The 15,096-nt window shown below is 44.5% G+C and overlaps 1 protein-coding gene across 6 annotated transcripts in view; it reads left to right on the top strand.

Moving 5' to 3' along the window:
- frmd4a (FERM domain containing 4A) overlaps positions 1-15,096 on the top strand; it is a 721,373-nt gene that overhangs the window by 592,017 nt on the left and 114,260 nt on the right. For all 6 annotated transcript variants that reach the window (XM_043714187.1, XM_043714188.1, XM_043714186.1 and 3 more), the window contains one exon: positions 11,191-11,274. In XM_043714187.1, coding sequence (XP_043570122.1) covers positions 11,191-11,274 — 84 coding nt within the window. The remainder of the gene's footprint in view (positions 1-11,190; positions 11,275-15,096) is intronic.

The raw sequence follows: 15,096 nt of genomic DNA, 5'->3' as shown, positions 1-15,096 counted from the left end.
AGGACAGGAACGACTGGGAGGCCGCGCTGTCGGTCGGCTTCGCGTCATGCAGACTGGTATAGAAGGATTTACTGATCCTCATGACGTCAGCCTGAGATGACGTTATCGAGCCATCTTCTTCCTTCAGGCTGCTGAGCACGGAGCTCTCTTTGTGCATCTTCTGGAAGAAGAAACGTGAGCACGTCTCATCCTGCTCCACCGAGCAGACCCTGGACCGGAAGATTATCTTGGAGGCCTCCGAAGCAAAGAGCGAGGCTTGCTGGCCCTTCACCTCCTTGAGGTCCTCCGTGACATCCACCCCCATCATCTGCAGCAGGAGCAGGTTCTGCATACTTTCCTGGAGCTGGGACAGTTTTCCCCGCTTCTCTCTTGCCTCCTGAACACCTTTGAGGATGAAGAACCTCTTGATGTTCCCTTTTACTGTTTCCCATCAGTCCACTGGAGACTCAAAGAGGGGCTTCACGGTTCTCCAACCTGCGTAGTCCCTCTTGAGCTCCTCAATGTTTCCCGGGGTCAACAGCTTTGTGTTCAGCTTCCACGTTCCCTTACCAGCCCGCTGCTCATCCTGTAAGTGACAGTCGGCCAGTAGGAGGCAGTGGTCAGAGCTTGACATCGGTGGATCTGACCGAGTGCCTTGCAGAGAGCTATCACCGACACAGCAGGCTGAATGGCCTCCTCCTGTGCTGTAAGCCTTGATGACTTTCAAAACCTTGACAACTCCATCACTACACTTTCTGATCCAATTAACCCACTTACTGTATTCAGATAGTAAATCAGATACAGCCATTATCCAGTGAGACAAACCCAGAGGTCTGAGAAAAGATAACACCCAGAGAATTAGTTCGTAAACAATCTTTCGGAAGCTGCATTTTTAAAAGCTTATTTATTATTTAAGAAAGGCTTTGGAGAAATAAATGCAATGCAGTAACTCAATAAAGCTCCTTCAGCATTTTTAATTCTTTCACAGGATGTGTACCTCTCTGCTTTAAAACGTCTTCATGATCCATCCCTAATTGCCCCTGGAAATGATGGCAGTGAGCTGCCTTGTTGAAACACTGTAGTTCCCCTGCTACAGGCACACCCTCAGAGTTGTCAGGAGAGAGTTGGGAGCAGCCTGTCTCCATCTGTTCCATCAGGAGGGCAGTGGAAGGCCAAGTGTGGAAGATGCACCTGATCAGCCAAGATCTCGTTGACTGGCAGAGTAGGGCTAAAGGGGCTGAATGGCCTACACTAGCTCCTATTTCTTATATTCTTATTCTGTGCCTCTGTGTGTACCCATTGTGTATGGATCCCTGTAATACAGATCCCACATTACTGATTGCTGCTGTTGTGGCTGAGGTGATATTACAGGGACATTTCTAGCATCTTCTAGAGCTGCAGTGCTCAGGACCATCCACAGTGGGAAGCCTTGTTTGTATCGGAGACTTGGAATATCATTGGCATTTGGAATAAAGAATCTCTTGCTTGCTTATTGCTGCTAAAGTCAGAAGTCATATGACACCAGGTTATAGTCCCACAGGTTTATTTGAAATCACAAGCTTTCAGAGTGCCTATCACTACCTCACCACTCCCTTCCCCTTTCCCTTTCTTTATCTGTAGCTCCCCCTTCCACCATCTCTAGTCCTGAAGAAGGGTTATACCTGAAATGTTGACTTCTCCACCTCCTAATGCTGCCTGGCTTGCTGTGTTCCTCCAGCCTCCTGTTTGTCTATTTTGGATTCCAGAATCTGCAGTGTTTTTTTTGTCTCTAAGTGATTTCACACAAACCTGTTGGACCATAACCTGGTGTCATGTGACTTCTGACTATGTCCACCCCAGTCCAACCCCGGCACCTTACTGTTGCTGTCATTGGCTTCTTGCAGTTAGTCTTCCTTCAGGGTTGGGGTAGCATTGAAATCTATTTCTGAAACCCTTACCTCTGGCTTTCTTCCCTTGAGACTGAACCTTGCTGTGTTTCCAGTCCTGGTCCATCTCCCACTGCACTCCCTCTACAACCTATACATATCCAACACCCTGCGACCCATATTCCCATATCCTAACACACAAAGTCCTGTTCATCCACCATCCCAGTGCTCCCTGACATACATCCACTCCTGGTCAAGTTCAGTGTAGATTTTTAAATAATTCCCATTCTTGTTTTGAAATACATCCCTCGTCTTGTTTGCGTTTCTCCTCTTGCTCTGCTGTAGCGAGTCTAAAGGTAACAACATACTTGAATAATTATGCACACACAATGCACAGCCAGGGACAGACCCACAGACATAGACGTAATATATACACATCCACATGCATGCCTGTGTAGATGCATACATACATATACATGTATGTGCAGATATATCCAGAAACTATTTTCAAACAATTTCCTGGAAAGTCCACAGTAAATTGTATCTAATTTGCTTTCTTATTCCCCTCATTTCCCATTGCCTCATTGTCAACAGCCATTCCAGACCACAGTAACATTTGAGAGTTTCAGTCTGTGCTGCATTGTATGAGACAGACGATTATTATACTTAGATTGGAAACTACGAACAGCTCTCTCCTTCTGAACACATATGGAATAAGGGCATAGCCCTATCATTAGCTCCACATTTACTCTTTCATTATAACCTGGTCTTTAATCATGGAATACAGTAGTATCCTGTTTCCTGCAAAAATCCCAAAATTGGGCAGTTTTCCGACAGTTGGGAGAATTCAATGCAGCTAACTTTATGCAACAGCCCCTCCTGTTAGAAAGCTTCACTAATTACAGGTATCTCTGTGTGAGGTGCAAGCCGCAGAATCAGTTAAGAAGGGGGAAGAGTTTAACATTGCCCCATGTGGTAGCTGTAATGCATTGACGAGCAAACTCAATTGAAACCTCTGTATTTTAACCAAGCGGTTAACCCGTAAATCTGCAGAGGAAAGGAATTTCTTGAAGTTTGCATTTGTAAGAACTGGATTCCAGTGTTTGAACTGGTCTTTACACATCGCAGCGTGAGGCATGTGTGTCCCAGTCAGGAATGCTCAGTCAGGTTTTGAGACACTGTGTGTGATGTACCTCTTGCTGCTGATTAAGGGATGAGTGAGCTGTTTAGGAAATTTCGGTTTCCACTCGCACAATCGTAGTTCAGGTGACAGAAATGCAGTTGAGTGCTTCAACAACCCTGCTTAATAAATGGGAAAGGAGACTGCAGTAAGGAGAATATCTTTGCTTTTAAATCATTTCAGGTTCCATCGGAATTGTCTCAAAAATTGATTGTATTTTTGAAAAGAATTCTCTTTGCAAATCAGCGCAGAGACATTCTGCCGAAGGTAAGTTGAGGGCTCCTGGTTAGCTGCAGTTCCTGTGGTTACAGCCAATGGACAGCATTGCCTGTGTTTATATGGTGTCTCTCTATCGCCCACAAAAATATAGTTATCTTTACCCAGAAAGTAAACTTTGAGAGCGGACTATTGAAAGAAACTGTTTAAAATAATGTTATGTTCTCAGTCAGCTGCTAGATGTGTGTGACCCTCATCTGTACACTATACTCCACAGTGTAACGTGGGTCCATGGATGAAATACAGGGAATTGAGTATCCTGTGGCTGTACGTACACAGTAGAGCCCAGTGCCCCATGAATTTACAAGTAAGAGCCATGGATAGCCAGGAGAGACTCACCAGCAAAATTGGAAGGTCTTTCAGAATCTGAGATCATGGGTAGATAGAAACCAAGCTGATTGGATACTCCATTGGACAGTCCCATTCCTGGAATAGGGATTGTATTATTTTTGAACAATTTACAACCAATGGTAGAGCTTGAAACCTGACCTATTTACACTTCCTAGAAGCAGCACATGTCTGGGTTGAAAACAGTTTGGAACATTTAAATCTCAGAGACATTAAACTTGGACAGAGCAGGTCACAAAATCTATTCTCCAGCATCTCCCTTATCTTAAAACAAGTATAATCTTTCCTTCGTTAGCAGTTAATCAACTGCATCTGAAAATTGGGAGCAATTGTTTCTGAAGTAGTGCAAACATCAGCAATTCACATCATCATCAAACTTGCTTTTCCATAAAACCTGCCCCAAGTCAGCAGCTGAACACAGACTGGCCTGAGAAGAAACAATGTCGACCATATTGTTCATACATGGAATGGTTGGTACAAATGTATATAGGAGATAGGAGCAGAAGTAGACCATTCAGCCCCTCAAGCCGGATTCGCCCTTTATTAAGATCATGGCGGATCTGTTTGTTACCCACAATTCCATGAGTTTTTCACTTTCCACAACAAGCTTTGCTCTGGTAACTTGTCAACTACCTTCTCAAAATCTAGGTACAGTACATCTACAGACTCCCCTTTATCCACAGCACATGTTATTCCTTTAAAGAACTCCAATAAATTAAACATGATTTCCCTGTCACAAAACCATGCCAACTCTTCCCCATTACCTTGAGCTTTTCTAAGTGCATAGCTGTAACCTCTTTAATGGTCAACTCTGACACCTACTCTATGGCAGATGTCGAGATAACTGGCCTACAGTTTCCTGCATTCTGCCTCCCTCCCTTCTTGGGAAGAGGGGTTATATTTGCTGCTTTCTAGTCCAATGAAATCTAGGGAACTTTAGAAAATTAACAGTAGTGCATCTACTACCTCATTTGCCATCCCTTTTCAGAACCTAGGATGAAATTCACCTGGACCCAGAGACTTGTCAGATCCAAGCTCCCTCGGTTTGATTTAAACCGTTTGCCCTGTGGTTGTGATTTCACAGAATTCTTCTCTTCTCTGATCTCCTCATTTGCAGATCTCATTCGGATTTTTTTTGTATCCTTCACAAAGTTTTTGTTCATGTCACCACTGTCACCTACACTTTACACTCTTTCTCTCTCCCTACAGAACTAACACTCATTTCACTGACCCCTTTTCCTTTCCAAGTACTCGTAAACATTCTTGTTGGCTGTTTTTACATTCTGAGCTGGCTCCCTCTCACAGAGTCATACAGCACGGAAACAGATCCTTTGGTCCAACCAGCCCATGCTGACCATAATCTCAAACTAAGCTAGTCCCACCTGTCTGCGCTTGGCCCATATCCCTCCAAACATTTTCTAATCATGAATTTATCCAAATGTCTTTTAGACGTTAAAACTACCCACCATCACTTTCTCTGGAAGCTCATTTCACACACAAACCACTCTCTGTGTAAATAAATTGTCCCTCATTTTTTTAAAACCTTTCTCCTCACCTTAAAAATATGCCCCCTCAAGTCTTGAACTTGCCCATCCTAGGGAAGAGACACCTGCCATTCCCTTATCTATACCCCTCATGATTTTTTATATAAACCATACTTTAATTTCTTTCTCCTGATTAATCTTTTGATCATTTGTTGTCATTCTTTATATTCTGACCAATTATCTGTATGTTTTCTCTTTAAATTTGATACTTGCTCTAACTGCTTTAGTTAACAACAGCAGTGGGTGCTCCCTTTAGAGTCTTATACTTATTTCCATTTATTTTAGATGTAACATATTCTTCACTAGCTGGTATCTTAGTGACTGTTTTGTTTTAAGAGATGCTTCCATTTTCAATACACTCTGTGATCAATATTAGTTGCAACTCATTGCAGGTTTTTGCTGCAGTTCCAGGTAATCGTTAATATTTTAGTTTCCAGTAAAGACGGTTGCCATTAATAGAAAGCAACGAACATATTGCCAGCAGCTGACCTAGTAAATACATCCTGCCTTGTGTTCAGCAGCTCCTGTGATACCCTCCATTACTCCTGAAAGAACAGGTCTTTTTCTTGGAATGAGTCAGTGTAAAATATAAAGGAGTCTAACGATCATCACAAGGTCAAATGGTCCTGCTCTCCAAATCACAGCATTGTCCTTTCAATTATTCCTTTTTTCCCATCCACCCCTGGCTATATCCTGCTGCAAGTTAATCTGGTTCTCAGATGCTTTTCATTGAATGAGAATCCATCCTAAAACCTCTTCCAACTTTAGCTGTGAATGTTGGTGAAGAGCTGGTGAGTGTGGCTAATTCCAACGAGACATCATAGGATCCCTACAGTGTGGATGCAGGCCTTTTGGCCCATCAAGCCCACGCCGACCCTCTGAAGAGCATCCCACCTAGACCCACGTGCTTACCCTTTCCCTGTAACCCAGATTCCTCATGGCTAACCCACTCAACCTACACATACCTGAACACTATGGGTAACTTAGCATGGCCATTCCACCCTAGTCTGCACATCTTTGGACTATGGGAGGAAACCGGAGCACCCAGAGGAAATCCAGGCAGACACAGAGAGAATGTGAAACTCCACACAGACAGTCGCCTGAGGGTAGAACCGGGTCCCTGGAGCTGTGACATAGCAATGCCACCCCAGAGTATTTGTTGTCATTGTTCAAATGAGATGCCAGTCAGTTGCTAGAAAACTGGCTATCTGTTGTAACAATCAACATGTTAACCAGTGGCAGCCTTTAGTAAGCAGAGTATTTCTTTATTTCTGCTAGATTGAACTTTATAGAGGTTTTGGTCTAGTTTGTGTGAACTTGTGCCTGCAGATTGCAAAATTGTGTTTGGAAGAAGTTATGGCGAAAAGTGGAAGTTCTTACTTGAGAACCAGCCACTGCGCTTGAAGTAAAGATCATAACAGGTGCAACAACAACTTGCATTTACAACACCTTTAATGTAGTCAACTGTCCTAATGGCTCAACACAGGAGCATTTATCACACAGATAGGCACCTGAGGGTGGAATCGAACCCAGGCCCCTGCCTCTGTGAGGCAGCAGTGCTAACCACTGAGCCGCCATACTCAGTAGAACACTCCAGATCTTAATTATTCGCTGCTTAAAAAGTATTTTCTTGTGTCTTGGAGACAGTAAGGACTGCAGATGGTGGAAGTTAGAGTCAGTAGATGTGAAGCTGGAAAAGCACAGCAGGTCGGACAGCGTCCGAGGAGTAAGAAAGTCAACGTTTCCGGTGGATTCCTGGTTCTCGGATGCTATCTGACCTGGTGTACTTCTCCAGCTTCAGAAATATTTTCTTGTGTTGACTTTGCCAACCTACACCATGAGTCACTGCCTTGGGGAAATGGTGAAGTTGGGAAAGGGCATGACAGAACAAGTCAGGGGGCAGGAGAAGCAATTTGAACACTGGAATTAAATATCTTCTTGTTGCATTGGGAAACTGAAATGAAATCAGATATTTGGTGATGCAGCTGTGAAAAAGAAAAAAATCCCCGTCCTCAAACCAATTTGTTCTTGATGTGTTTCAGGCCCATTCTATTTTTGTCAGGACTGTTTGTTTTACAGCACATGACTCCTGATTCTTCTCAAAAACCTTGCGATGTGCGTTTCGCCTCTGGGAGACTGTATCACTGGCACGTCAATGGTTCTGTTACAAGGAACAGTTGTAACACATGGTCTCGAGGGCATTGGCTATGGGGAAAGGTTAAATAGGCTGGGATTGTTTTCACCAGAAAGGTGGCAGCTGACAGGAGACCTGGGAGAGGTCTACAAAATTACGATAGGCATCGATAGGGTGGATAGTCAGAGGTTCTTTTCCTAGGGTTGAAGTTTCAATTACAAGGGGGCACAGGTTTAAGATGAAAGGGGGCAAATTTAAGGGAGATGTGTGAGGGAAGCTTTTCACACAGAGAGTGGTAGGAGCCTGGAACACACTGCCAGAAGAGGTGGTGGAAGCAGGCACGTTGGGGACATTTAATGGGCATCTGGATGGTTACAGAATAGGGAGGGAATAGAGGGGTACGGACCGAATAAGGGCAGAAGGTTTGTTTTGTGGTGTAGTCAGGGCATGATGATCAGCACAGGCTTGGAGGGCCGAAGGGCCTGTTCCTGTGCTGCACTGCTGTTTTGTTCTCTTGTTGCTCTTCTTGTCTTACACTGGGCATTACCAAGGGGCCGGGGCTGCAGTACATTAGGGTAACCAACTGATGTTGGGGGGGTGGGACGGGTGTGTGTCATTAAACAACCAAGACACACGTTAATTATCTTGTCAGGCCTCCGTTGGAAGGTCACCATCACTCACTTGACTATTACAAGTTAATTCAACTTTAATTTTATAAACAGAATATGTTGATTTAAAGAAGAAGTTGATAAGAAAAGGCTAGATTCTTATTGTAAACCAGGCGGGACAGGTCAATGTAGTTCTCTCCCAAACTGACTGTATAAACAAAGATATCAGCAGCCAAGAAATAATCTAATCGTATTGTACATTTCAACACAATCAAGCTTTATTTAGTTGCTGGAGTGTAAAACTAATGCTACGTCCCTATTTGGGAATTTGAACCTTCAATTCTAACCTTCAGTAAGACAACACTCTCTATTGTTGGACATAACTATTGATTGATAACATTTCAAACTGTTTACCAGCCTGCCCTAAATATTCTTAGCATTTCCTCAACGTGCTGCATTTCTCAAAGTTCCAGTGAGGTTTACAGCTTCCAACTGTGGTAGCTGTTGGGGCCACTAAATTATTGAATTATAGCAGGAGGCCATTCCGCCCCAATGGCCATTCTGAACCAGGTTTGCCCACCTGTTTCCAGGGCAGCTTTGGCTGGGAGCTGGGCGGAGGGGGAGGGGGGGGGGGGGTCTCCTGCCTGAATTAGGAAGGATATTTCAGAATCAAACCTGGAACAATGAGACTGAGGGACTGAGCAGATGAGGCTGTTTGCTCACAGTCCATTCAGCCCAGGTCCCTGGGCTATCCCCAGGATGAAGAGTAGTTGACTGCTCCTATTGTTTGTGAAGGGGTTTTCACACATTATCAGCACTCTTCCTATTGCATAAAGGGGTTACTTACCCGAGTTACAGCCCCCCTCAGCACCTCCAGCCTAAACGATCATTCCTCACTGTTGAACGTCCTTCCCCATGCTTGGCACCATTCTTGGAAGAGTGGGAGAGGGGAGAGGAGGGCAATTGAAGTGGAAGAGGGGAGAGGAAATTGGGGGTGGGGGTCATGGGGAGTCGGAGAGGGGACGGTCAGGTCATTGGGAGTGGAGGAGGGCATGAAGGTGGTGGGATTTGATGTTACAATGGCAAAATGGGCAAATGGTAATTTCTCGTAATGCTGCTATAAGTGCTCATATTAAATAAAGAACAGTATTCAGAGATTTAATTCTTTCTAATTGCCTGGTGACACAAGAGGGGGGCTTTGTCCTCTCCATGACCCAGTTGTAAAGTGCCCAGAGGGTCGCCCATTGGACCTGCCCATTCCAAGGTGCCCTTACCACTTTAGTGTGTCAGGCACTCGCTGGGCAGAATGAATGCCGCAGAATATGTGCTCATTGGACAGATTTAACACCAGCTTCTCTCAAAAAAAAAGGATGCTGCACGAACCAATTTCTTTTGATTTTCTCTTGATGACTTTGCAATCAATATTCTTGAATCAGATAAAGGGATTGGGACTAATGCATCCACGTTTTCTGAGCTGGAGTATAGGTCAGTGGAGAGCACTGAGAGGCTATAAACAGACATAGATAGGTTGAGTGAGCAGATAGAGGAGGAAGTGTGCAGTTATTCATTTTAGTCATTGGAATGAAAAAGCAGAATACTTTGCAAAAAGTTGTCCATATGTGGACTAGGCAAGAAAGTAAGTAGAATTAAGGTCATAGATGAGCTGTTGTCCTGTTGAATGATCGAACGGCCAAATAGAGTCCTCCTGCTGCTATGGATGGGTTCTTGTGAAGTGCCCTTCAGTCATGCCTTTGAACATCAAGAAACATCAACGATCCCACTTTGTCTCCATCTGATAAACTCTTGGGTAATCCAGGGCCTACATTGCTAGTCAAAGATCCAACCGGTGTCTTAAAGCTCCCATTACATGAAATCCGCTGTATTGATGGAATTTGTTGTTCACCGTTTGCTGATGGACTGGTAAGTGCCCTGTGCTGGTCGCTGATAAATGGAAATGTGTGTTAGCTCATTTTAAACATGTGCCATAGCTGTCGCATTCCTGGGTTTGCTGCTACATCACACACACACACACACACACACATACACTCTCACACATATATACACACTCACTCATACACACACAGACTCTCTCACACGCACACACATACATACACACAGACACATACTCTCTCATATATACACACTCTCACACAGACACACACATGCACACACACACGCACACACAGACAGACAGACACACACACTCACTCATCCACACATCCAGACTCTCTCACACGCGCACACACATACATGCATACACAGACACACAGTCTCTCTCTCTCTCACACACACACACACACCACCTCCCCCCAAAGAGGGAGGGCTGTGCAGCTGAACTCACTGCCTGTGCAGCAAAGATAAACATCTTGTGTGTACAAGACCGTATTATATTTCAGTATTAATGCTCTTTATAACAACTGCCAAAACCTGTAGCTGCTGCCTTTCAGTATGGGATACTAAGCCCAACCAAAAGCAGCCTTGATCAAGTTTCACTTCGCATAGTTACCCCCATCACAATAACTTTTAAATTGTGACTGGACCGAGGTTAAGGAGTTCAGTGATGGCAGCTACAGTGTAAAACATACTGCTGTGCCATTGAACACATTAGGTTTTAGTCTGAGGGAGAGTGTCTGAGGACCAGACTTTTAAACTTCTCTCTGATCATGTACAGAAACTTCAAAACTATTCAGGAAGTTACACACAACAATCTCAGACAAAGAGGAGTTTGATGGCTACACCATCAAGTATTTTTGTGGAGCCTCAGATTATCTGGAGATCCTCACCATTGAGAGTTGGTATGTCCTCACTGCCACAGACTGGGCTTTGTGTTCTAGAACAATCTTAAAATAAAGTCGGGATAGGAGGGTGGGCCCTACTGTCCCCCTCTTTAACTCTTTTTTGAGGTCCTGTAAGGGGAGGTCAACATTCCCCCCATCACCTCCGTCGCTCAAAACTCCCCGAATGGGTCAGACCTGTTGTTGTTCCTGTGGTGCTGAGGGACGGGGAACGAGGGACATGGAAGGAGGAAGTGAAACTGACTCAAGTTCCTGACCACACAGCAACACTGAGGCTCAGTGTCGATTTTTTTCAAAGAAAAATATCATCGGAGGCTTTTTTTTTCAATCGCGCTGAGGAAAAGTGCTATTTCTTTGCTAAAAAGGAACAGATGTTCCAGAATGTTCCATGTGGACCTGTCGCTACGAGAACCACAGTTGCTGGATTAACTTGACATCCTTTTTATTGCTTTCTGTTCCAGCAATGAAGTCACAAGGGCCGACCTAAAGAAATTGCCAGTGCTGCCCACACAAGCTTTGAAGGACCATCCATCCCTGGCTTATTGGTGAGTCTCGCGGCCTCCTAATGCGATTTACACTGCACAATGTTCACATTCTGTGGGACAGTTGTCTCCTTAGCTCATGTGAGCTGGCAAAGGCGAGGGTATCAATGCACAGTTAATGATTTTTAGTCCCTCATATGTAATCGTGCAGACGGAGTAAGGTTTCAGTCAGCTGCCATAATAAAGTGGCTCTGCCTCCATTTATGTGTTTCTTTGTGTTTTCTGCTTCCCTGTGGGTGGATCACTCTGGATCTCCCCCTCACTCTGTCTTAGTTCCTTTTACGCCCGGGTTCAAGTACCCATTCCCCACCCCAAAAAAAACAGAAGTGTGTAATAACATCTCTGAGCAGGTTGATTAGAAAATGCCCATCCCTTGTCCATTTCCTCATTGGATTCCTTTTCCAGCATTTCCCATCAATGGTTCCTGTCTCTATCTGCTCTCTACTCTAATGAGAATACCCATATCTTTCTCAATTGATGGAAATTTGCTAACTTCCTCCCTTCTCCAGCCAATCCCAACACTTCCTCATTCATCCTCCTCCTGAACATCCTTATCTCGAACACACCCAGCTCATCAACAACTTTGTTTTCTCGTTAAAAAACACACAACATCAGGTTATAGTCCAACAGGTTTAATTGGAAGCACACTAGCTTTCGGAGCGACGCTCCTTCATACAATCACCTGATGAAGGAGCGTCGCTCCGAAAGCTAGTGGTTCCAATTAAACCTGTTGGACTATAACCTGGTGTTGTGTGATTTTTAACTTTGTACACCCCAGTCCAACACCGGCATCTCCGAATCATTGTTTTCTCGTGTCTCTGTTCCCAAGCAAGATAATATTCAGAGCAAACAGCATTCTCTTCCTAAGATTCAGGGAAGGCAATGGCTGAGTGATGCTGTTGTTAGACTGTTAACCCAGTGACCCAGCTAATGTTCTGGGGACCTGGGTTTGAATACTGCCATGGCAGATGGTGGAATTTGAATCCAATGAAACTCTGGAATTAAGAGTCTAATGATGACGATGAATCCATTGTCAATTGTCAGTAAAAGCCCATCAGGTTCACTAATGTCGTTTAGGGAAGGAAACTGCCATCCTTATCTGGTCTGACCTACATATGACTCCGGACCCACAGCAATGTGATTGACTCTTAACTGCCCACTGGGCAATTAGGGATGGGCAAATAAGCACTGGCCTAGCCAGCGATACCCTCATCCCGTGAATGAATTAAAAAACTTTCTTTGTGATAATGTGTTCTGACCCAGTTATCTGTGGGAATCTCAATTCTCCAGATTTCGCAATCACATCTCCCAGCATCTATCATAAACCAACGCGATTACAAATGAGTGAAAAGACCTCACATTCATTCGGAGTTAGTCTCTATGTGAAAACCACATGACATGCTGTCTTGCTGTCACAGCAATTTCAGGACAGTATGATACTGGCTGTGCATTTTTTCCCTTTGCTGTCAATTTGCTTTATATATTTTTTAAGTCTAAAGTCCCTTCAGAAGTGGATTGGTTGTGGAAAATTTATTTTGAGCTCCAGAAGATAAATTCTGCTTTCCCTGTGAAGAACCTTTTGTGAAGAAAGCTTGTTCCAAGGACAGGTCAGCAAAACGTAGTGGACCTGCTTGTGTGATCTGTACCGTGAGGCGGAATTAAAAACTCTTAGGGCATCTTACAGCTCCAGCCAATCACCCCACCTCAGCCCGGACTCTAATCCATCAGTGCTGACTCTGTCTTGACCCTTTCTCTCCTCTGAGAGTCAGAAGGTTGTGAACCAGTGTGTTATAATGAGGTTATCTGAAGTCCTGATTAGTATCCAGTGCTCCCCCATCTGTCCTTGTTGACCCACATTAGCTCCTGGTGCAGCAACTCCTCCATGTTAGGATTGTTATGTTTGTTTTCACATCTGTTTGTGGACTCTCCACGTGGAGTTAACAGCAATGTGTCAATGGCTAGACTGCACTCCTGAGTGATGTTAGGGCACATGGGACTAGTGAAGGAAGTTCTGGTGAAACAACAACCAAAGTTGCTGGAAAAGCTCAGCAGGTCTGGCAGCACCTGTGAAGAAAAATCAAAGTTAACGTTTCAGGTCCGGTGACCCTTCCTCAGAACCGGGTTCTGGTTCTGGTGAAGTCCAACTCTACCACATCCCTCTAACCCCTGGTAACTGAATAAATGTTCATCGATTTGCATTGATACGGTGCCTGTGCTTCATGTGCCTAAAGCTCCCTCACTCTGTTGTGAAGACAGGGAAAGACAGCAGATCTGATTGAATCAGGAGGTCAGGCACTGTCACTGTCTCAAAGAGCACCAGGATAAAGAAGGAGTAGGGTGTTGAATTGGATAATTATCCATAATCATATGGAATGGCGGAGTGGGCCTGAAGGGCTGAATGGCCTACTCCTGCTCCTAGTATCTATATTACTGCAGTATGAGCAGAGAGAAAGCCAGTGAGCTATGCCATGGTTAGGTGTTCTATTCCTTGACACTTGTTTCAGCAACTGTAGGAGGAGGCTTCTTTTGGGATCATTGGTGTGAGGCATTGCTGAAGTTGTAATGGCAGAGATGTGCACAGTGGGATCACTTGTGCAATCAGAAAGCCAGACCTTTATCTCCATAGCTCAGTCAAAATGTTGTAACACGGACTGAGTGGCTCCCAAATCACTGTTAAGAGCTTCAATATGAAATGGCTGAAGTAATCTCAAATCCTTCTCCCAGTGGTGAGAACCCTCTTATATTTGACACAGTTGCCACTAATTGAGCCATTACAGGCAGAAAGGTCATAAACATCAGAGAGCTCAGGCACAGACAATTCCCAGTAGTATGGCAGATAGTGTCCTTCTGAGGTTACAGTTAGGTCTATGTTTAGCAGAATGTACAATGAGTTTACATCAAACACATTTCTGATAGGTGTCTTTTGAGAATGCATCACTTCAGAGAAACTTGCAAAGCTGCTCCCTCTCCCAGCACTGTCATTTATCAAATTGCAGAAACTGACATAGTTTAAATTGGATGCATTGCTTTTAAAAGGAGTGAATATAGTCTGGGGTTCCTGAGCACATCCATTTGCACTATAATCACCGTCCCCACTTTAGCTCAATGTGAGTTCATTTGTAATTCAATTCTTTCAGTTCCTCTGCTGCATCCTGTCCTGCTGTGGCTCTCCCCAGAGCCCGATCTCACAAATCCCAACAGCTTATACGTTGACCAAACAGCACAAGCACAGGCCATTCACCCATCCAGTCCCTGTGTTTCACTTACCCCTCTATCCTTCCTGACGTAATCTCTCAGCATTTCCTTCTCTTCCCCTCTTCCTCTTGTGTTGATCAGGCTCCCCCTTTAAATGCTTCAATACGTTTCACCTCAGCCACTCCAATGGGAGCAGGTTCCACACTCTGACCCACCAACCAGGAAGGACATCTCTCCTCAATGCCCATTGGAGTTCCTGGGCAATGTGGAAATGAAGGTGTTTATCGAGAAACAATATAAGGGAGAAAAATAGTTCACAAGACCTTATTCTTCTGTTAGTGAAGCTGCAGGAATGTTAAGTTGTTTTGAGTTGTGTCAAAGCCTCAGACAAAAACGAACACAAATCTGTCCCTGCCCTTGCTGATACGATGGGGTTTGTCAAACATTGCTCAACTTTTCATTCACAGTTTATTGCTACATAAAGGAGCAGACACCAGAGGCTGGTGTGGGGACAGGAGCTGTGAGGGTGGGGATGTGGCTGTGAGGGTGGGGATGGAGCTGTGAGGGTGGGGATGGAGCTGTGAGGGAGGGAACAGGGCTGTGAGGGTGGGATGTGGCTGTGAGGGTGGG

Source organism: Chiloscyllium plagiosum, chromosome 23 (genome assembly GCF_004010195.1).
Source record: "Chiloscyllium plagiosum isolate BGI_BamShark_2017 chromosome 23, ASM401019v2, whole genome shotgun sequence".
NCBI lineage: Eukaryota > Metazoa > Chordata > Chondrichthyes > Orectolobiformes > Hemiscylliidae > Chiloscyllium > Chiloscyllium plagiosum.
The sequence above is the reverse complement of the archived record's forward strand: the minus strand, read 5'-3'. Positions and strand labels throughout refer to the sequence as shown.